The sequence below is a fragment of the Triturus cristatus genome, chromosome 2_1, assembly GCF_964204655.1.
Source record: "Triturus cristatus chromosome 2_1, aTriCri1.1, whole genome shotgun sequence".
In the NCBI taxonomy this organism is placed as follows: domain Eukaryota; kingdom Metazoa; phylum Chordata; class Amphibia; order Caudata; family Salamandridae; genus Triturus; species Triturus cristatus.
In genome coordinates, this window is record NC_140581.1 from 208203159 (window position 1) to 208224781 (window position 21623).

The 21623-nt window shown below is 43.9% G+C and overlaps 1 protein-coding gene across 2 annotated transcripts in view; it reads left to right on the top strand.

Annotated features, from left to right (window-relative positions):
- POLI (DNA polymerase iota) overlaps window positions 1–21095 on the top strand; it is a 329170-nt gene extending 308075 nt beyond the window's left edge. For both annotated transcript variants that reach the window (XM_085629940.1, XM_085629934.1), the window contains 2 exons: window positions 546–754; window positions 19794–21095. In XM_085629940.1, coding sequence (XP_085486066.1) covers window positions 546–754; window positions 19794–20657 — 1073 coding nt within the window. In that variant the 3' untranslated portion in view covers window positions 20658–21095. The remainder of the gene's footprint in view (window positions 1–545; window positions 755–19793) is intronic.
- Window positions 21096–21623: the final 528 nt, after the last annotated feature.

Genomic DNA, 21623 nt, shown 5'->3' on the forward strand with positions numbered 1-21623 from the left:
TACACGAAAACGAAATGGAAAAAAGTAACAGTAAAAAGATATCAAATAATTTTAAAACAAGTATGAAAAAGTTCATAAAAATGATAGTCTAAAATGAGTGGTTCTAAACTTTACTGTATAATAGACATTGGTGGAAATGGAACAGTGCATCTTAAATTTGCAATGAAGATATGTGAACTACTTACTTAGTATGTATAGTGTGACCCTGGCATGTTGATGATGTTACAAGTGTGTGTATAGTGTGACCCTGGCATGCTGATGATGTTACAAGTGTGGACAAGGGATTTAAGGAGCAACAAATTAGAGGAGGAAGGGCCTTGTGTGGCAGCGCTGTCCGATCTCGTCCCTGGCCTTACAAATTAGTATAGCGGACCATTTCGGGGTCTTTGTTGCAAAAAGGTTATTTTACACTGCCTTGGTTGTTGCATTGTGCATGCTGCGTGTAACTGGGCTAGTTATGTCTTTGTCATGTTTTTAGATGAAACTGGTAGTCAGAGTACATTATAGAAATAAGCCGATTAATTTGTATTTGAACTTTCTTCCAGGGAGCGACGATGTTGTTATTCCACTGGTCGAGCTGCTAATGAATCTTTTTAAAAAGATGATAAATGTCAAGATGCCGTTCCATCTTACGCTAATGAATGTGTGCTTCTCTAAGCTAAAAAGTGTTTTCAACTCTACCAAGGGATCCATTGGGTTTTATTTGACTCAGAAGACATCATCTTCTTCGCCTCAGTCACAAAAGACCGTTCAGGTAGTGTTTGACTTTAAGTGTATATGTGATTTATGTTTAAGTTTACATTAATCCTCATTAGACTGTATGAGTCGTGGGTGCTTGACTGGACCGTGGAGTACTGTTCTGTTATGCCCAGTGTATAGTTTGTGCTTTGTTAATTTTAGGTCAAGTAACAGAACATCTCTTCTAGTCCCTCCAAGCTGTCTTACCCACCCTAAAGCAAATCATGATGTTTTCCCAGTGTGCTAGGCCCTCCTGTGAAAAAGTTCTGCCTCCCACAATATGTTTCCCAAGGTGTGAGCCACCATGCTCAATATGAGTTGATTACTATGTGCAGTGGCACCCAATTATTTGATTCTGTGATGCCCAGAAGTCTCCGCATTGCACCTGCTGCACCTTAAAATTGGTGCACAATTATGAGATGCACACAGAGGTATTTTAAAGGACTGGTCTAGAATGCAAGTGGAAACCTTACTCAGAACCCTTCCTTCCATCCACCACATGGCTGCTCTTATCAACTCAGTCCCATAAGGTCCTGAACTCTATCCAATAATAAAAGGATTAAAAGTAGCATTTTCTGATATACCATTTGATCATTTTTGATGTACAGATTTTGCATACTTTAGCTTGTTGCATCAGTTGTCTTTTCTTGATCTAGTAGGAAATACCAAGATGACACCGTAGTACTCGCCAGTCAATATGATTGTACATCTTTAATTTTTGTTGTTTACTTTTTTAATTAGCTTTTGTTCTGTCTAGATATTCTAATCTTTTCTGGATTAAAAACTACTCAGGAGTGACATAAACTTCTCCACACCTGAGATATTTAATTGTAGTAAACAGTAATTATAATGTGCGGGCTTGCATTATGCTAATAAATACTGTACTAAAATTTGTTTAACTCCAGAACATTGTAGCAAACTATGGATAATGCCACTGTTAGAAATGGCCCTTTCTAGTGCGCTTCCTCGGTTTTCCGCAGATCTATGTGCTAGTCTTAGGACTTTGAGCATTTTGACACTGCCATTCAGTGCCAAAGCGCTGTGCTTGTCATATACATATTGGTGATTTGTGTATACATGATTGGCTGATTTCAGCTCGCTCTAAGATCCTTTTCCAAGGGTAAGACATATAAATAGGGCATTCAACTCAAATGTTCCTCTGTGGGCCTGCAGCACTGGTTTTGACACCCACAGAGGTAGCGCTTCAAACGTGCCACTGGCTTGCCATGGCGGGGCCTGTGTGTGCAGGTTACTGTTACTCGGCTTGGCATTTAAAAAGCTACTTGCCAAGGTTCTGCATATTTCTCGCTACATCGGAGTACTCCCTGGGGGCAGGGTGTGGTTTCTACATGCACTGGTAGTGAATGGCAGCAGATGGTGCGTTCGGTACCGTACGGCCTGCTTCTCACATTGGATTGACATGAGGGATCTGTGGAAAGTCTATTAAGCTGTATTTCCTATGTGCAGAACAGTGGCAGTATAGTGTTTGGTATCAATGAGTTAGCAATGGCAAATCCTCTCCGTTGGTGTGAGTGGATTCAACATTACTAATGTGAAAATATCACTTTGGGAAGGTGGGCATTTCTGTACGCGTGCCTCTATCTGCCTGTCTCCAGTCCGGGTGCTTGGGTGACAGCTACACCTGTGCATTCCTGATAACACAGCCATAAACTAGGGGCTCAAGGGAAACTGCAGACCGCTGGCACTGACGGGCTTCCTGGTACGGATAAGAGGGGGTGGAATTGGCACCTGCATTCCAAGGTAAAGGGTCTTGGCCCCACTAAAGATGTTGATCAAGCCTCCCGGGGTAGGATGGCCAAAAGGACAACATTTAGATGGGGCCTCTGTATTTGAAAGGTGGCCTTTTGAACAGATCTCATCTGCAAAGGCTATTGTGGGTATAACTGCTGGAGCTCTGCCCTCAGGAGTTAGATGCGATTGTGGGATTGGAACCTATGCTGGTTCGATGATGGGACATCAATTAGAGGAACTATTGGGGCAGGAGTGATTGCAACTGCATTATGTGCAGACTTGTGGTGGCCTGAGGCTTGTCGTGCCTTAGGGAGGAGCCTATCACTTGGTGGATTTTGCCTGGATGTTTCTGCCCTGCAGCTAATTGCCAACTGTCATGGCACGGGTCCCTAAGCACTTTCGAAGTGCCGGTTGATTCGCCTCCTGCCCACGAGATCACAAGGGCAGAAAGGATCTCCCTGTTTCCACAAGATCGTGTGCAGTAATCAAACTGTGCCGATGAGTGTGCTTGTAACTATCAGCGGCCTACCCGGGGGTGCCATAGCCTGAGAAGTCCAAGGAGTTCAGTTTCCTGAGTCTGAGGGACCCGAGCCTACTACCGGAAACCTGTGCTAGCTCACACTCCGTAGCGTGTGGTGTCCAAGGGGTATTGGGGGGTGTTTGCTGAGTCCGGGGGACCCGAGATGGCAGCCTAGGCTGTCTCTGACCTCCAAATCAGGCAGATGACAGTGCCTGACATTGCGGCCTCAGTCTGAGGTCGCCGGCTCCCTTTTCCTGGACCAATGCCACAATGTATTCTGTTGTTGAGAATAGTGACTGGACCCGAGGGGTCTCTTTGCACCTTGTGTGCACTCACGGCTGGCTGCCTGGAGCAACTGCAGCTCGCACCATCACCGGAGGGGAAACAATTTTCCAAACTGGAAGCTCATTAGCTTCCGGTGTCACAGTCTTGCCTATGGGGGCAGGGGTAGTGATCCTGCACTCGAGAAGGTGCCACCGGGTGGGCTGACTCTGGATGGACGAGAGCACCTAACTGTTTCCTTCTGCTTTAGGTGGTCCTGACAAATTAATCAGTGTCGCCTGCGGTTGTATCGTTAGCTGGTGTTATTTGGGTGGCTGAGGGGCTGGGTAACGAGGCATCGTCAAAACCTTTGATTTCTTGACCCTTACAATTGTGCAGGGTATACAATATTGGGAATGTCGTGTTTATGCTAATGTGTTAGCTGGAAAGTGGGAGGGATTGCTTGGATCGTGAACACCTCGGGAAGCACACACATGGGTTTATGTTGCTTATGAGGCTGAGGTGATAAAGCGGCAAGTGAGTACCTATGACTAGTGCAAATATGTTCATGCCGTTGTGCTTCTAATTGAAGAGTTCGACATTTGCATATAACTGTAAAGTATATATCCAATGTAATTTTGATTTCAATTTGTGTGTAATACAAAGACCAGCGTTTTATACATACAGTGTGGAGACTTTTTGTAGGGTACACAGTGTGTTGCGAGGGTGGGGGTTGAGCCAATACTTTACACTTTGACCCTGAGGATAAGCCTGACTGCTCTGTGCCAAGCAAGGTTATCGGACAAGTGTATCATACTTTTCCTATCTAGGACAGTGGATTCTTTGATGCGTCCTAGCCAGCCAGAAACCACCGGGTCTAACAGCCACCTTGTCAGTATGGAGTTTACTACTAGCCATTGAGTGATTTCTCAGAAATTTTAGCAATTGCTATGCCCTTTCTGCTTGACGTCACATCCTGAGAGTCCTCTTTCAGTTGGGGATTGTCATTTCCTGAGAGTCCACCCCAACCAAAGTCTGACTTTTATCAAGGAGGCGCCATTGCATTTTTTCCTCGTATGCCATTTGATGTGGAGTCAGCACCCATTACAGTTAGCAATGTTTATTGGCATGCTTGCCCTGGCCTTCAAATGCCTAACTAAGAGAAATGTGTCAGGACGTAGTGGCACATTCGGTATTCTGTCATTCCCTGACATATCTAGCATTGCATCAAAAAAGTAAGGGGAACAGGGTAAAAGGCTTCTTTTATAGAAGGAGACATGGAAACATCTTAGCGCAAAGAACTCTAGGACGCCACCGCACAAGACCCAGTGCCTCCTTGCATTCTTCAAAGACTGGGAAGCTTTAGTTGATGTAGGCCAATCAAAATTTAAACTGAATACCTAATCACATGCATCGAGTGTATTTCTTTAGGTGGGAGTGGGACACCAGATGTGCCAACAGCATCTAGCGAAACACAATGGATATGTGGTGTTGCAGTCTTGACGCTTACTAGGTAATACTCAAACAGATGTGCAAGCTCTCCTGCGAACCAAGATTCACACAGGTTCATGTAATGCAACATATCAACAGAACTGTCTGCAAAGCTTCACAGAACCCTTTAGCTCTTGTTTGGCAAGTACATACTAGCTTCTGAACGCATATTTACAAACCTGGTTTGCAAATAGGCAATAACAGGTGTTGTTGTAAAACCTAGCCTAGTAGTTAGAATTTGATTTTATTTTTAACCTGTTAGATCAGTGGGCTATGATTGAATTACATATATTGAAAAGATTGTATATTTGCCTAAATAACTAATTCAAGTACAAGGTGTAATTCCATTACCATGTAAAAAGCAACAAGGAGACTTTGATACAAAAGAGAGCATCGGGGGTTCCTGCCCTTTGTTTTGCCAGAGTGGTCATAGATGTAGTTGGGCGTGCCTTAAGCACAGCTTCAGTGCACTACCAAAAAATTGAAAAAGACCAGAGTCTGTGTCCTGACCTTGTGGGTGGGGCACTAATCCAGGTAGCAGAATGATAGGCAGAAGTCAAAAGTAAATGAAAAATGCCCTATTTGATTTGTTTTTTCTTATTTGTGTTGTATGAATGTTAGTGTGGGTGGTGAATAGGTTTGATAGGTGAGCGTGCAGTTTTGATAGGTGATTGTGGGGTTACCAATGTAGCTGTGAGCTACAAGTTTGTTTTATCATACTTATGGCAGGTAAACTAACACGTCAGGCAAACTCTGAACTACGCTCAAAGATGTATCCATGTGCTGATATTACCTGTTCACAGTTTGGACAATTACGTTCCACAAGGATGTTGGAGTAATTATTATGTCTTGAGATATTGTATGTTTTTCCTGTGAATAGCATTGCATGAATTTGTAAATATATGAATGTTTATTAATCCCTTCAGCGCGGCGCGGATTACCGCGCTGTGCTGAAGGTTCTATTGCGCGGGCGGGGCCATGACGGAGCGTTTCCGTCATACGCACAGCGCAACCGATGCGCATGACGGAACCGCTCCGTCATGCGCATCGAAGGGGTTAATAATGACAAATCAGACACATATGTGAAAAAAGATAAAAAGGAAAAAATATTCTTCTAAATAATAAAATACAGTTCTACGAACTAATCACGTTGTAAGAAGATAATTTGGGGATATGTCTCTGATATGAGCCTTTAGGCCAGAAGTAAAGCAATGTAGGTCATTATAGAGGGTTTTCCTTAGTTTTTGTTGTTTCCCCCTCCTCTTGGACCTGGAATTATTTAGGGGGTACCTTTCTTCTCTTGGGTTTGCTATACTATACATATCTTAAGAGTGGGAGGATCACGCCGTGCATTGCTACGACCCGCTTCCCCCGGCCTTGGTTGCGGTGTATGAGGGATAGATGCGCCTGTTCACTGGGGGCCGCCTCCTCCTATTGTGACTTTGCGACGTTGGGCAGATGGTGACACCTAATAGGGGGGTGCGGAGGTAACTGTACGCGGAAGCGGTCGGTCTAGGTCCGGTGCGGCCTGTGTGCGGGCTGCCTTAGCCCCTGTCTTCTCTGTGATTTAGGCGACGACGGAGGCGTGGACTCCCTACCTCTTCAGAGCTGCTGGCGCGGTGACAATAAACAGACACGTCTGGTGGCGCCGTATCCATCTTTGTTGGGTCAGTATATGACTATTATAACTGACGATGACTCAGGACAAACTACAGAAACAGAGCACTCTGAACCGCTATGCGGGGTCGGGGCGCAGGAGTCGTCGAGTCAGGGCTCTGCCGTCCCAGACAATGCTGCATTGATGGCGGTGATAACTCAGTCTCGTGAGGCACTAGAGGCTAGGATCGGTGAGGTGGGGTCGGATGTGGCACTCATCCGTCAAGATCTCCGCAAAGCGGTGGACAGAATTATGGAGGCAGAAACTCGCATTTCCACTGTGGAAGATACAGTCACATCCCTCCAGACGCGGATGACCTCTCTGGAATCAATTGAGAGAGTGCTTCTGGCTCCCAGGCAGCTGCCCAGCGAGATTAATCTCCAGCGTGACATGGGGTTTGAGAACTTGTACTGTAATGTTTACTACGCCGATGTCTCCTTCCACCGGGCCTACGTGAGGCCTCCCCCCCCCCCCCCCATGAATCTTCTCTCAGTATCTGAGAACATTATATCTGTTTGGTGACAGTTTCATGCGGAACCTTTGGTATGGGGCTGTGCCCTGCTCCCGTTGGGGCTGAGGTGCGACACCTACCACGACAGATGCTTCTACTGTTTTGAGGTATTGGGTGGGGGAGGGACTGGATTTGTTAAATTGTTTGCTGTTATCTGTTAATGCCACTATGTCTTCTGCTATGTGCGATTCTGGGATTGTCACTATCACTTGACTCGCTATTTTCCTCTACATATGCCACGACAGACTATGCCGCAGGACTTAGCTCGGGTCGGGAGTAGAGAGCTCCGAGTCCTTAGTTGGAACACAAACGGCCTGCTTGATAAGATCAAGCGGGGAGCAGTGCTGCGCCAAGCTAAGTGCCACCAGGAGAGCGTCCTCCTCCTACAGGACACCCACTTAGTGGGTAACAAGACACCTTGCTTGGGAAGGTTTGGCTTCACACACATTTATCACGCCTGATTCACTAGTGGCTCCCGGGGGGTTGCAATTCTTATACACCGCAGCGTCCCCTTTGTTCATAGTCAAATGTGGTCGGACCCCCAGGGTAGATTCATTGTGATATATGGGACACTGTATGGGGAACCCGTTGTTATGAGAAGTGTCTACGCTCCCACCCCTCTCTCCTAGACCTTAGTTGAAAAACTGACGGTGCTCTGGACTGAATTTCCATCAGGGATGACCCTGGTTGGGGGAGATTGGAACAATGTTATGTCCCAGTCGCAGGATAGGTGGCGTGCTACAGCCCGAGTTGCAGGGACCCAGGACTCTCAATTATTGCCCCTTGTTCAGGGACTCCAACGAATCAGGGCCGGACTAAAACACTGAATAGTACAGTGTTTTCTTCCCTTGTTAGAGGAAACGGATGCTCCTACCCTTCGTCCGACCCGAATCGGATCGGACGAAGGGAAGGATCATCCGTTTCCTCTAACAAGGGAAGAAAACACTGTACTATTCAGTGTTTTAGTCCCGCCCTGATTCGTTGGAGTCCCTTATGCATCACTATGGGGCACATATAGGTTTTTCTCCAACTTAAGTAACCACTTATTAGGGTGCTGTATCAGTGGTAAGTGCTAAATAGGTGCTATCACTACCAGTAAGTGTGTGAACTTTTTTTTTTTGTTTTGTCCTGTCGAATTGCGGTTTAATTAACCATAGCAAGAAACATGTTGACCTCTTATAGCGCCAACCCTATTACCTTGCAGTAGGGAGGCGCGACTATGTATTTTTAGTCAAGAGTGGGACCCTGTTGATTAAATTTTGGTATTTTGGGCCCCAGCTACTTGTTTTAAAATTGCACTATTGAACACACTTCACCTAGGGCCCTCACCCGCACTACACCAACCGGCTTAAAAGGAAAAAAGATCTCCATCAAAAGGCCCCGATTAGGGCGCCGATCGGGGATTGCAGCACCGCCCCGATTCGGAGCAGACCTGATGATGAAGCATGACATCTAGCTGGCTGGATGTGTGAGGGTCTTTTTCCTAAAGGAGGAAGTTTCTCCTGATTTCACCGACTTCCAGTTCATAGTAGGCCTCCTTCTTCCAGCCTCATCCACTAGGAACAGCACACATCTTTATATTTAGGCCAAGGTGATCGCCAACCACCTGGTCCCGCAGATCACGGATTTGGTTCACCCGGATCAGGCAGGCTTTATGCCGAACCGTGCTACGCGGCATAATATTAGGCCTGCACATAATGCCGAAGCCGCGGTCGATAAACTTGGGACTCCAGCCGTGCTCCTCTTGGCGGACATGAACAAGGCCTTTGATTCCCTCTGTTGGACGTATCTCTTCACTTTGCTCGGCCGTCTAAATATCGGCCCCCGGTTATTGAATTTTATCCACCTGCTGTAAACAGACATCACCGCCTCGGTCCGAGTGGGCGACTCGGTTTCCAGAGGCTTTCCCGTCAGGTGGGGGACGCGTCAGGGCTGCCCACTCTCCCCTTATCTTTTTGCACTCGCCATGGAGCCGCTTGTGGCCTGGATACGAATTGACACGCAGATGCGTGGTTTCGAATAGGCACCGGGAGTTTCCTATCGTAAAGCTCTTTATGCGGACGACGTCCTTTTCTCACGTATCTCGACCGGACTGGTCCGCATCTTCTTCGCATTATGCAGATCTTTGCCGAGACCTCCGGCCTTTATATAAATCGGAGAAGAACCTCTCCCCCCTATGGATACAGGTGAGTGACCAGACACGTGTGTGGTCCCACCTACCCTTATCTCTATTTGGCAGGTCCGCTATCTTCAAAATGATTTCCCTACCCATCTCCTCTATCAATTACAGAAGCACCCCTATCCAATAAAGCCAACGCCATTCTAGCCCGCTTTCTTTGGGGGGCCGGTGCGACGCGAGTATCCCTAAGAACTTGCTTTCAGTCTACATACTCTATCAGAGTTGCCACCCCAGACGTCAAAGTTTACTACATGGCCTCACACCCCGAACATCCAAGCTTACTACATGGCCTCACATCTTCTCGTTCTCAATAATTGGTGATACGGCAATCGCGGAGACCCTGTGTATGCTGTAGAGCGTTGGCTGCTGGGAGACAATGCACTCCACAAGGTTCTTTATTCAGCGGCGCTGCTTAAGGGGCTACCGCCCGCTACAGCCATGATCTTTAAGATCTGGAAGTCTGCGCTCCGCCTGATGGGTGGTGGGGGAGACTCACCAGGGAAACCCCACTTTAGAACAACGAACAGCTGCCACAGCTTGCGCAATTGTCTGGCTTTCGAGGCTGTGGAGCTATCGAGATTGACACGGTGGGGGCAGTTGTACGTGGATGCACCCTCAAGTCCTTTCTTGACATACAAACGGAATATGATATGCCTGCACGCAATTCTACCACTATTTTTTATTCCGGATTTTAACCCCATCGAGGCAAAAGTTTTATGGGCGACTTGGGGGACGATAAAATAACCAAAATATACCGTACACTTGTCAATAACACGCCTACCACACTACACAAAACTAGAGAGGCATGGCAGCAGGATCTAGGTCCATAAGAGGAAGAAGACTGGGTAGAACTCCCGGAATACCCGCGCAGTGCAGTACTCGCGGCCCGTCTGCGTTTTAACCAGTTTAAGTACCTACATAGAGCCTATTATACTAGGCACAGACTGTGGCGTGCTGGGCTAATTGCGTCCCCACATTGCCTACGCTGTGGATCCAGGGAGGGTACCTTCCTGCACACCGTGTGGTCCTGCCCAACATTGTCGAAGTTCTGGAGATGGGTGTTTGCATGTCTATCTGAGGTTTTGGGGTGGGATGTTCCATCCTCGCTAAGCTTGGCCATGCTGCATATTACGGAGGACCTAGGTGGAAATAGGTACAAGCGCCACCTCTTATTTCTGGGCCTCACGCTGGCGAAAAGAGATATTGCCTGGGCCTGGAAAGACGAATACCCGCCGTCACTCGGGTTATGGAAGAAGGGTCTAGATTTTTGTATGGGCCTGGAAATCCCGGTCTTCGAAGCGAGGGGGTGCCCTCGGAAAAACTACAAGATTTGGAAAAGGTTGGCTGATTATAGGGGATTTTATCTGGAGCCTCCTACCCCCTGTCAGAAACTGAAGAATCATTGCTATGATTCTAGTGGACTGGCATTGGTGAAGTATACATACTGGATGGGACTACGAGTGGCAGACTCTCCCCATATCTGAGACTATTCTACTTGTCCGACAGAGGCAATGTGGCGCAGTTGTTTATTCTTTTTTTGTTATTATTTTTCTTTGCCGTTTATCCTTCCTATGATCAATACTATATCATTGTTGAAAATGTTGATCTACATATATATCATCTTGTATGCATACTTTGGGTGCCCTGTGAGGCACTCTTTCCGTCTCAGCTATCAACAATAACATTATGTTGTGGGAAAAGAAAAAAAAACAGGACTGTGCTCAAATAATTGAGTGCAGACAGTGGAACAAGAAGTAATCTGCGCATGAGTCTTGATATACACCCTAGAACTTGAAGCTGAATGGGGGACCTGCTTAGTACCATAAGGAGAGACACAAGGAGAAAGGGGGGCTGGACCTGATATCCATACCTGTAGAGTAATTGCGCCTGTAGCCTGTTGTATGTAATATTAATTGTTAGATTTGTACTAAAGTACTTTTCCTTATCAAAGTAAAGCACTGGAATGGACATTCAGTTATTGTGGGTGATTGCTGTGTTTTCAGTTTGAGCACCCCAACACTTCCTCCCCTAGAAGCCTGTGAGTGCTCTGAGAGCTAGTTGCTGAGAGAGTTCTACTTGGTCCACTTTTGCAGAGCCATAGTAGAATTGACCCCAAGACATCAGAGGCATATTTGCCCAGCCCCATGGCTGATGCCCAGTAGTCACTGCTTGCCCTCGAACAGGAGTATTTTTAAAGCACAGACATTCACTGTAGTATTGTGGGGGTAAAAATATCCCATTGTTGTCTGATAAATGCTGAGGAAAGATTAGTTATCGAAAAAGAAATGTGGTTCTTTTTTTCTAATAGAAATATGGGCAGAAATAGATTTAAGTCAATGTCCCAAAACTAGGACACTAAGGTGGAAAAGCATTTAATGACAAAAGAAGATGTTGTGAAGTGGGAAGATACCAACAGAATGGAAGAAGCTAAGTGTATTGTACGTTAGTGAGCGCATTTAATCAGTTTAGAATTCAGAACATCTGGGAAGGATCCATAGGCCGGGCAATGACTGCCGCTTCGATGTCACATCTGAATGATGCTTCTCCGATAATGTCCAAATATCCTTGATGGACACCTCGTTCCCTCGAACAGTTTAAACAAAGCAGGTCAAAGTCTTAAAGAAAATCCCCTTCGGGTAATTCTCATACACACCAATTCACTTGAGCACACACTGCCTTTATGCACCAGGTAGATGAGGAACAATGAAGAGATAGGAAATGTTGTTAAAACACATAAAAAACATCAATTTATTCACAGGGTAATTTAAAACACAGTATATATATTCATATATTTCATCAAAACTGACATTTAGAAATAATCCTATTCATTAGTGTACAGTATCCTACAATCTATATCAGTCAAAAAAGTACACACAATTGGGAACACAACAGCAAAGAAAAAAAGTGAGAAAATGATGATTCCTATCATTCAGAAAGCCTTTCATCAGTTTAGGTATAGATCAATTACTGATTGCTACAGTCATTATCTAAAGTAATTCAAATCAGTATAATTGTCCCCTCAGACTTGATGAGGTTTCCTTATTCACAGCATCGACGCGTTTCGGTGGGCTATCAATATGTGGCCAACACATTCTTCAGGAAGACAACATTTTGATCCCAACCGTACTATTAAAATCTCAAAATCTAGGGCAAAAGCCGCCTCCAGAAACGACTGCAAGCCGATTTTTAAGCAGCCCAGTTCTTTTTATTTTCTGTCCGTTGACATCACTCTATATAGAGTGATTCATAGTTTTCAAATAACTCAAATCCAAGAGAGGAAATCGCCCCTCAATATTCTCATTTGATTCTCTGGGCGTTGGCAACAGTATATGCCGTAATTAGTACCTTTCAGCCAACTTAGATCCAGACGAAAGGAATCAAAATGGAAAGGATCGCCCCCAACTTTTATCTTTAACGCCAACCAGCAATAACGAGTTTGGCCATAAAATTCTTGTTATCTCAAAACGGCAAAATCGCAAGCATCCCGTATTGTAGTAAATGCGATCGCCAACGGTAATCAGAATGGCAGTAATCACGGGGCCAACACCTCCGGAAATAGTTCTAAACAAAGCAGGTCAACAGCTTGTTCCTGGAGTCAAATCATTCTTTCTGCCCCCACAGACAGTTTCACTTGCAGTTTTGCCCTCTCCGTGGCTATGGTCGGGGTTTTCAGTTTTGCCAACGCTATTATAGTCTACTAGCCCTGCAGGCCATTCCTTCTGTTTCATGACTGAGGCAGTGGTTCACAAAGACAATATCTAGGACAGCAGGGCTGGCGCGCAGCACATTGCCCTGCCCCACCTGCAGTCACAAGACCGCTATACTAGGTCGTTGCTGGCACACACAACCATGTCGGAGGTAGGTCATCACCTCATACAGGTGGGTCCTCCAGATTGTAAATCGGGGCTATGTCCTCCCATTTCTTTCTACCCTTCCTTATCTTCCACCACCATGAAGGGTGGCTGTCAGAGGCCCACCTGTCTGTCTTGCAACAGAAAGTGCAGTCCCTTTTCGCCAAACGGACCATAGAGAGAATTCAGACCTCGGAAGTAGGAACTGGGTGTTATTCCTGCTATTTCCTTGTGCCGAAGAAGAACGGAGGCCTTCATCCTAATTTAGATCTTCACTCTTGCAATGGTAAAGCATTGGAGGCAAAAGCAGCTAAACTAACATACGGTTTGTGCAAATTACACCAAAAGCTTGTAAGTCACTCGACGGAGGGGATCCGACGTGTCATGCAAGCCAAGCTACTGCCAACTCTCAGCTATGGCCACCTAGCCTTTCTTGGTCTCTTGACTAAAAAACTGGCGGGTCTATACACAATGGCGTATAGAAACGTTTTTAAGCTACCCCACACGACCAGGCGATCATTGATCAGATTAGAGTTCAATATTACAGCAATGGACATTGAATGTAAAAAAGATATAGTCAAACTCCAACACAACGTGACCAATGCATGTCCGGGCTCTATCAGGGCAGCGCTACAGGTGGTCTTCACAGACCATAACAGTCATTGGGCAAGGTAGCTCTTGATTGCCAAACAAACACTGGGTCAATCAATCGAACTTCCTACAGATATACCATTAACAAAGTGTGGAGTAAAGATCCTGCTAAAAAAGTGTGGAATGAACATCTCGAGGCAACAGGACCTTGAACGCATCAGATTGGTCCTGGGTGCAGAAGGCCTCGTCAACTCTCATGAAGGTACCACATGCCAGCCTTACTTAAAAGCCGGCCTTGGAAGAAAAGCCCTACAAAATGTTATGAGAGTGAGGCTCTTAACCTTGCCAATACATGATTATAGAGCCCACTGGAAAAACTGGTCATCAAGTGGCTCCGGCTGCTGCCTGTGTCAATATAACACAGAATCTGCGGAGCATGTTATTTGTTGTTGCCCAGTCTTGCTTCATCCAAGGCGCTTGTATCTAAGAACCATGTTCATACATCACAGCGTTATATCATGTAAGGAGGCCTTAAGGCATATCTACACCGCCATAGTCCCGATGGAGCTGGCACTAATTGGGAAGTTTTATGCGGCTGCTGAAATGCTCATACGAACAGCCAGAGAAGAGTCAGCGGAATAAACTATGTCCCAGCACTTCCGATATTTGTACTTTGCACACCCCCCATGCCAGATTTTGCACATGCTGCCACTAAATGGACTGTTTTTAGTCACTGTATAGTATTTCTGCTTTTTATACATGTCATTTTAATCAGATTTGATGCTTTCAACTTGCACTCTTGTTGTTTTTGTAAAAGATTTTAAATAATCATACAATAAAGGTCTCTCTCTCACTCTTGCAATGCCTTTCTACAGAGAGACAAATTTATGATGCTCACACTAACCTAGCTCCTGGAGACGGGACGGCAGCACCACCTCCAGATGACAGCGAACCTCTTAATATCGTTGGGGTTTACTATCAACATGCTGAGTTACACATGACTCCTTCGCAGATGCTTCCATTCATCTGAGCTATTGCTTATACGGTACAGTTTTGTGCCTTCCCGAGAGCCGAGAGTCCAGGGCATTCAGGCTATAATCCTGCTGTGTAACCCTCTGTCCTAGTTCTCAGTGCAGATTACGGTGAGGCTATTGGCATTGTTGATCTCCTGCATCCTGCTGGTCAAACATACAAAATGACACATGCAGGCTTCACAAAGGGACCTCAAGCCCCAGCGGGCACAGCAACTTGGGAGAATGTCAGATTGTGTCCAGATTTCGTGGGAAACTGCTAAATTTTGCAATATTCGTTTCCCCCAATACTCTTTGTGATGCCACATTGAGATTTGAACTTATTTCTTAGTTTTTTGACATGCATCCATTTTGAGCTGCTGCACAGCTGTCCCTTAAGGTTTTTGACTTTGAAAGTGGTTGTTCTCATTGGCATAACATGTGACACAAAAGCGGGTTTAATCAGTCCTGCAGTGCCACGCTGTTGTTTAATTCTAGCCCAGGGCCGCCCTAATAAAGTGTTGCAGCAATCCATGTAGTTAGTTTTAATCACTTTTTCTTCACTTGCTCTGCTAGCCTCACAACCCCAAGCTCCAAAATTGGGTATTTAGTATATACCTCTCTTAGTACATAAAACATCCCTGTGCTCCTCTCTCTCAGTGAGGGGGTTGTAGACCGTATTGTGACTAGACATCACTATACAAGGAGGTTCCCCAGTGACGAAGCATACCTTTGGTGGGTGAGGGAAACTGTTTTATAAAAGGAAAAGGTGTTTTTTTTCCCGATAGGCTAATAACGTACTTTAGGCCCAAGGGTTCATATTTGTGAATTAACCCTCCTTGTACAACATTCTTCCCATATAAGTGGTGTTCAGGACCTGTGCTACCTTTCAGTCGAAAGGGATCCCTCCATTTCATGTCGGACAGGCTACCACCCTTCTGGCATTCTTTGCCCCACCTCATCCCTTGAGTTTGGACTCCAAGTGAGCACAAAGCTGTTCAAATGATTGCACCAAAGACCATCTGGTAGACGATCAGCTCTTTGTGGGTTTCCCTGGGGTAAAGAAGAGCAAGGCAGTGCCAAGTTGGATCATCTCCTGATGGATTGTTCTCTGCATAAATATCTGCTACGCACAAGTAAAGAAGCAGCCTTCAGATGGCTTACAGGGTCATCTTACTACAGCTAAGGCTGTTACCAATCTGCTAGCACACAGAGTAGCTGTCTTGGACATTTACCATGCAGCTATGTGGGAGTCTGTATATATGTTCATTGTTAGAAATGTGGTCTCTAGTTGGCAGAGGGATGCACCCTGTCCAAGTAGGGACCATGATTCAAACTCTTTGGGACCCAAGTAATCCTCCTCAAATACTTCTTGCAAGACTGCCGAAATTTCATCTTGAATTTCTTTTGTTGGATCGTACTTGAGTAAGCAGTACCAGTTAGTATTATACACATCTTCTCCCTACATCAAGGTATTGATGAGACTAACACCATGAATGCGTTGTTCACAGACTCCAAATCGATATTGAATACAATTTATGGCCTTCTACAAGGAAAGAAAAAGAAGAAATAATTATTTGACATTTTCAAAAAAGAAAAATTGAGGTAAAACTACATAATTGTAAATTTGTATATAATATCAAACATGACTGGAGGCGGACATTAGCTAATTTATTGTACATATTATTTATTCCACAAAAAACGTTCAGTATATGTCCTGAAGAGAACCCATAAATCGTAGGGGTTAGAAACGCGTCGATGGCAAAGGCTAGGGCATAAGCAGATAAAATACGGCTGATGGCGAATGTAATCAAAATATCCATCTATTTACTGAGCATATTTGCAATAACCCCTTAGCCTGCTCCAAGAGGGTCACAATAATTCCATCATCTGTGACAGTCACCTCTGGTATTCTAAAATCCCCTAAGACTGGTATTGTAATTGCACTGAATTATTTTGGTTCAAATCATGTCTATTTTGTTGTGATTGTAATTGTTTTCTGTAAAATATTTTTCAGTTAAAAGGTTTTTTCTTCTGCAAATTTTTTTTTCTCCAAATATCTGTACATTGATTCATCTATACTTGATGTCAATATATCTGTGTTTCCATAAAAACAAAGGTCTTCACTGAAAATGAGAAGAGTTGTTCTGTTGGACACATCTCAAAGTATAATAAATGAATATGTCATTATTTGTATGGTTGAATGTGAAATAAATACACAGACCAAGGTTATGAATTCATTTGACTTGGTCTTTTGAAATAAGTACTTTTAAACTATCACAGCCAGATACTTTTGTTCCTGATTCAAATTGAAGGGGCCCAATCTGGTTGATAGTGCTAGGGTCCGACCCCCAATATATACACATTCTAAAAGTGGCATTTCTAAAACAGTAATGTTAAATCCATCTTTACCAGTAGAGATGATTTATCATTACCATTCCAGAGATCTGAAACATGATGCAGCTAGTCCTCTCTAATCTGGAATTATACCTAAAAGGTATTTTAAGGAATTCCCAATGTTAGTCTATGAGAGGAGTGGACCTCACAGCAGAGAAAAACAAATTAAGCTATTTGTAGCTATAAGAAAATGTAAAACATAAAAGTACATATCCTACCTTTTGGTTGCACAGCACCCTGCCATTAGGACTACCTAGATCAAAAATAAATAGGGGGTTAACCTAGTCATTCCGCATCACAAGGGCTATAACTAAATGCAAACCACAAAAAAAAGGTTCCATTAGTTATAAAGTGTTGGCTGTGCTATACATTTTGCGCACAAACACAACTAGAGATAATCTCTAGACACATTCCAGGAATATGGTTATACTCTTTTGTACATTTGTACTGAATACACTGATATTAAAGTTGTGGAGACTTCTCAGAAATATTGTCTTAGGGCTACCTAGTGCCTACCTTAGGGGTGGCTTTTGTGTAGTAAAAGGGGAGTTTAAGGCTTGGCAAGAGAATTTAAATGCCAAGTCGAAGTGGCAGTAAACTGCACTCACAGGCCCTTCAGTGGCAGGCCTGAGACATGGTGAGAGGACTACGTAGGTGGGTGGTACAAGCAGTGCTGCATGCCCACTAGTAGCATTTAATGTCCGCGCCCCAGGCAGATGTAGTTTACTTTACCAGGGACTTATAAGTAAATTAGATATGCCAATAGGGTATGAGCAAATGTTACCATGTTTTAGGGAGAAAGCACATGTACTTTAGGACTGGTTAGCAGTGGTAAATTATGCAGAGTCCTAAAGCCAGCAACAACAACTACAGAAAATGGAGGGCAGGCAAAAGTTAGGGGAGGGCCACCCTAAGGCTATCAGTTCTATCTTGCATGAACCACTACTGGCTCGATAGTCATGTCCGTAGAGAGTGGCATTTTGCCTGCTCAGTCCTGCAGGACTTTTTTTTCTTTTTTTGGTTTAGCCAGTGTACACACCCACCACATGGGGAGGTAATGCTATGGTATGTATTCACCAGGTGAGGAATCTGTGGTTAGAAGTACCCACCAGAAGAACAAGTTACTTACCTTAGATTCCTCACCGAACCTCCCACCTGTTTGTTCTGTGAACTGTACTCTTTCCCCCCACCCCCTACTTTAGAGATCTGCACACTAGGCATGCCAATTTGCTGATGGTTCTGCTTCTGAGTGAACTAATAGCTTAAAAAAGTAACAGGCATCAGTGCACATTTGTGCCGCTTATATATCCAGCTCTGCTCATCACTTACGTAGAGACAACTGTGCAGAGCTGCATGATGCCCCCTGCCCCCAAGCAGGAGTACTGCTTTAAAGTTATCAGACCCTGTTTGACATCTAGGTTATATTCACAAGGTGAGTAATCTGCGGTTAGAGTATCCTCTAGAAAGATCGTTACTGAAAGTAAGTAGCTTGTTCTTTTAATATATATTCTGTTGTAGTGGTAAACCAGCTTTAGTCTTTATCAGTATAATAGACAATTCATATTACGTAAATGTTTACTTTCCCAGTTCCTAGAAAATAATTTAATCAATAGACTGCTTGGTCTTCCTTAGAAGATGAGATTCTCTATACTGAAATATTCAGGAACTCATGGAAATTTCCACACGGCCATTTAACCAGAACGTCTCCCCTTCTATGAACTAATTGAAAACCTTTTCCAATTTGTCACTCTATGGAGGCAAGGGGAGTAAGCCTTTGTAAGTAAACCTGACTCTCCTCAGTAGCCACTCTGTGGTTAACCCTGCTGCATTATTTTTTGGTTTCTTGGTTTGCCTTAGATTTACCTCCTTGCTCATTCTTTCTTACCATCCAATCATTGTCCTCAGTTGAACTGCCAACATACTTTTTTCTGGATGCATATTTCTTTTTGGTCGCATAATCCTCACCTGTGTAGGGATTGCTCCAAAGTATATTCTATGGGTGTTCCACACATATATCCAGTAATCATGATTCTTTTACTCCAACTTACTGATGGGTACAGAAGCAAGAGTTGCAATGGTATTTGTCCTGAAGAAGCAGAACACAAAGAACGTTTAAACTAATACACTTGGAGTCCTCTGAATAAGGCAGATAGACAAGGGCTAATTTGGACCTTGACTTTACAGGATCGCTAAGAGCCATTGACAAAGCCAATAGGTTTCTAGTGCGCGACCAATTGTCTTTGCCAACACATGTTAAAATATACTATGTTACAATTGTATGCTTGATTTAGGGCTTGTCTTGCAGAAATCCACAACCATCAATGCCTTCTATGTCAGTTGTGCACTGCGTAGTCTGCCTTGCACATCGGACACTTTTCAAGTCAGTTGTACGTTGTAGTGGACATAAATAAACTTAGGTTCAATTTGGTGCAGAGGTCTGTCTGCACAATTTCATGCAGCGATCAAAAGTAGGTTATTGACATGGCTTTCAGCACTGGTCACAAAAAAAATGAATAGATGTCAAACCACTATGTCACATTGCAAAACTCTAGTTTATTTTGGGCTTTGCTTTCCAAATGCGTTGCTATTGAAAAGTTGCCATCGTACTATTACTAGAAGCTTTGTTGAAGCTTTGTTGAGTTGTAGTTACTGCTACGAATCATTTTTTGATATTGTCTTAAGTTTTATACAAGTTGTTGACAATAAATATTTTACGTTCTCAACCATAAATTTATCTTTCATATTTCTTAAAGATCCAGTTACAATTTATGGAGTTTTTTTTGTATTTTTGCCCAATTACATAATGCATTTTGTTTTTGTATTTTGACTTCCTAGAAAATGCAACCTGCTGATGTGGAAGATCTGAAGCACGACATTAGCAGACCTTCCATCGAATGCCAACTAAACCCTTCAAGTACCAATGAAGTGGAATATATACAGGCACTTCCACAGCAGCCACTTCCTGAGGGAGTTGACCATGATGTTTTCAGTCAGTTGCCAGAAGACATCAAGAAGGAAATCCTTTCCAGCACTCGTGGGAGAGTGGCTTGTACAAGTAATGTGATGAGTCGTCCTTCATCAAGCTCTAAAGGAATTGGCTCATTTTTTGCACCCAAAAAGGTTCTCAGCCCAACAACTATCGAGACCGACAATTGCTGCGTCAGTTCCCTGCTAGTCGCTGAACACAACCAAAGTACACTGCCCAATGCATCACTGTTGTCCACATCAGGGAAACAGATTGCTACTTTTGTTGCTGATGCACTAAATTCAGTTAGAAGGCATGAACATGCGGTTCAAGGTGAGAGCTCAAAGCAAGGGACCACCGAACCACCAGCCTTCTTGCCTCCCGGTGACCATCCAGTGGACCTTCCCCCAGACTCTGAAATAAAAAACTTTTTTCAACAGCCCCAGTCTTTAAGTGACCCTGTATCGTTTATGGACATATCTTGTCACGATGAACAGCGTGTGGATCCTGGTGAGACTGATGCATCGCTTCCTTCTGGTGTGGACCCTATGGTCTTTTCAGAACTCCCTCATTCTGTACAACAAGAACTCATGGCGGAATGGAGTCAAAAGAACACGGTTTCCAAAATTCATCCTAATAAACGAAACCAACCAATAAAGACACCCAAAAGGAAAAAACCGTCAGAAAGGTCACCACAGCCTAACAACTTAATGAAGTATTTTAAACCAAGCTAATTATTTTGAAGACCAGTAAAAAACACATGCATTCAAAGATCTGCAATATTGGTTGGTCAAAGCTTTCTAGTAAGAATCTGTTGCATTTATAAATAACATAGTTTATTCCCAAAATCATATAGTTACTGAACAGAAATATGGATGTTGGTCAAAATATAATGTATGTTAATCACATAATTGAGGCACTCTGTTAAAGGTATGATGGCATTTCTTTTTATAGAGTTTGATGGGAAATACTTGTCCAAGAGCCATTTACTAATTTTCCCATGAAGCAAAGGTCTTCAACTATCCTTTTGTCCGTAGCGTTGTTGTGCATTTAAGGCTATGTCTGGGCGCTATGCTCACATGAATAAAACATTTAAGTTTATTAGCACTATAAATAGAGCCAGTCGAGAAAAAATTATTTCCATGTAATAAATATATTTTTTGATTTATTCAGACGGTAGAAAGTGTGTCTTTTAGTTGTGGTTGAGGCCGTGCTAATTTACCTCTATGTGAATTAGTTAATCCCATCAAAAACTGGGTGCATCATGAACCTGTGAAAGACTCTGCTAGTAAGGAGGACTGCTGTGCTGCTGAAAGAACCACCACTTTACTGGACTGCTACTCTGAAGGACTGCTGCCTGTTGTTCTGACGTGCTACCTGCTGCCCTCTTGGCTGGGTGAGATGATCTGAACCTTTATAACCTGAACCCAGGACAACCAGAGTGATTCCATGAGCTAGTGTTGTGCAGTTCTACTAATCCATAGTATCTACACATTTCTTTGGACAACTTAAACTAGGGGTGCCACCGTAAGCAACCCCCTCCCCCCCCCCCCCCAACCTATTGGGGAATCCCATCATAAACTGGGTGCATCTTGTTGATCATTTAGTAAATTGGACATAAATACCAGTTTAGGATGGCAAAAGCACTGTTGGTTTTTCTAACCAAAGCAAAATAATACAGCATTCCTGGCTTTAGTAGA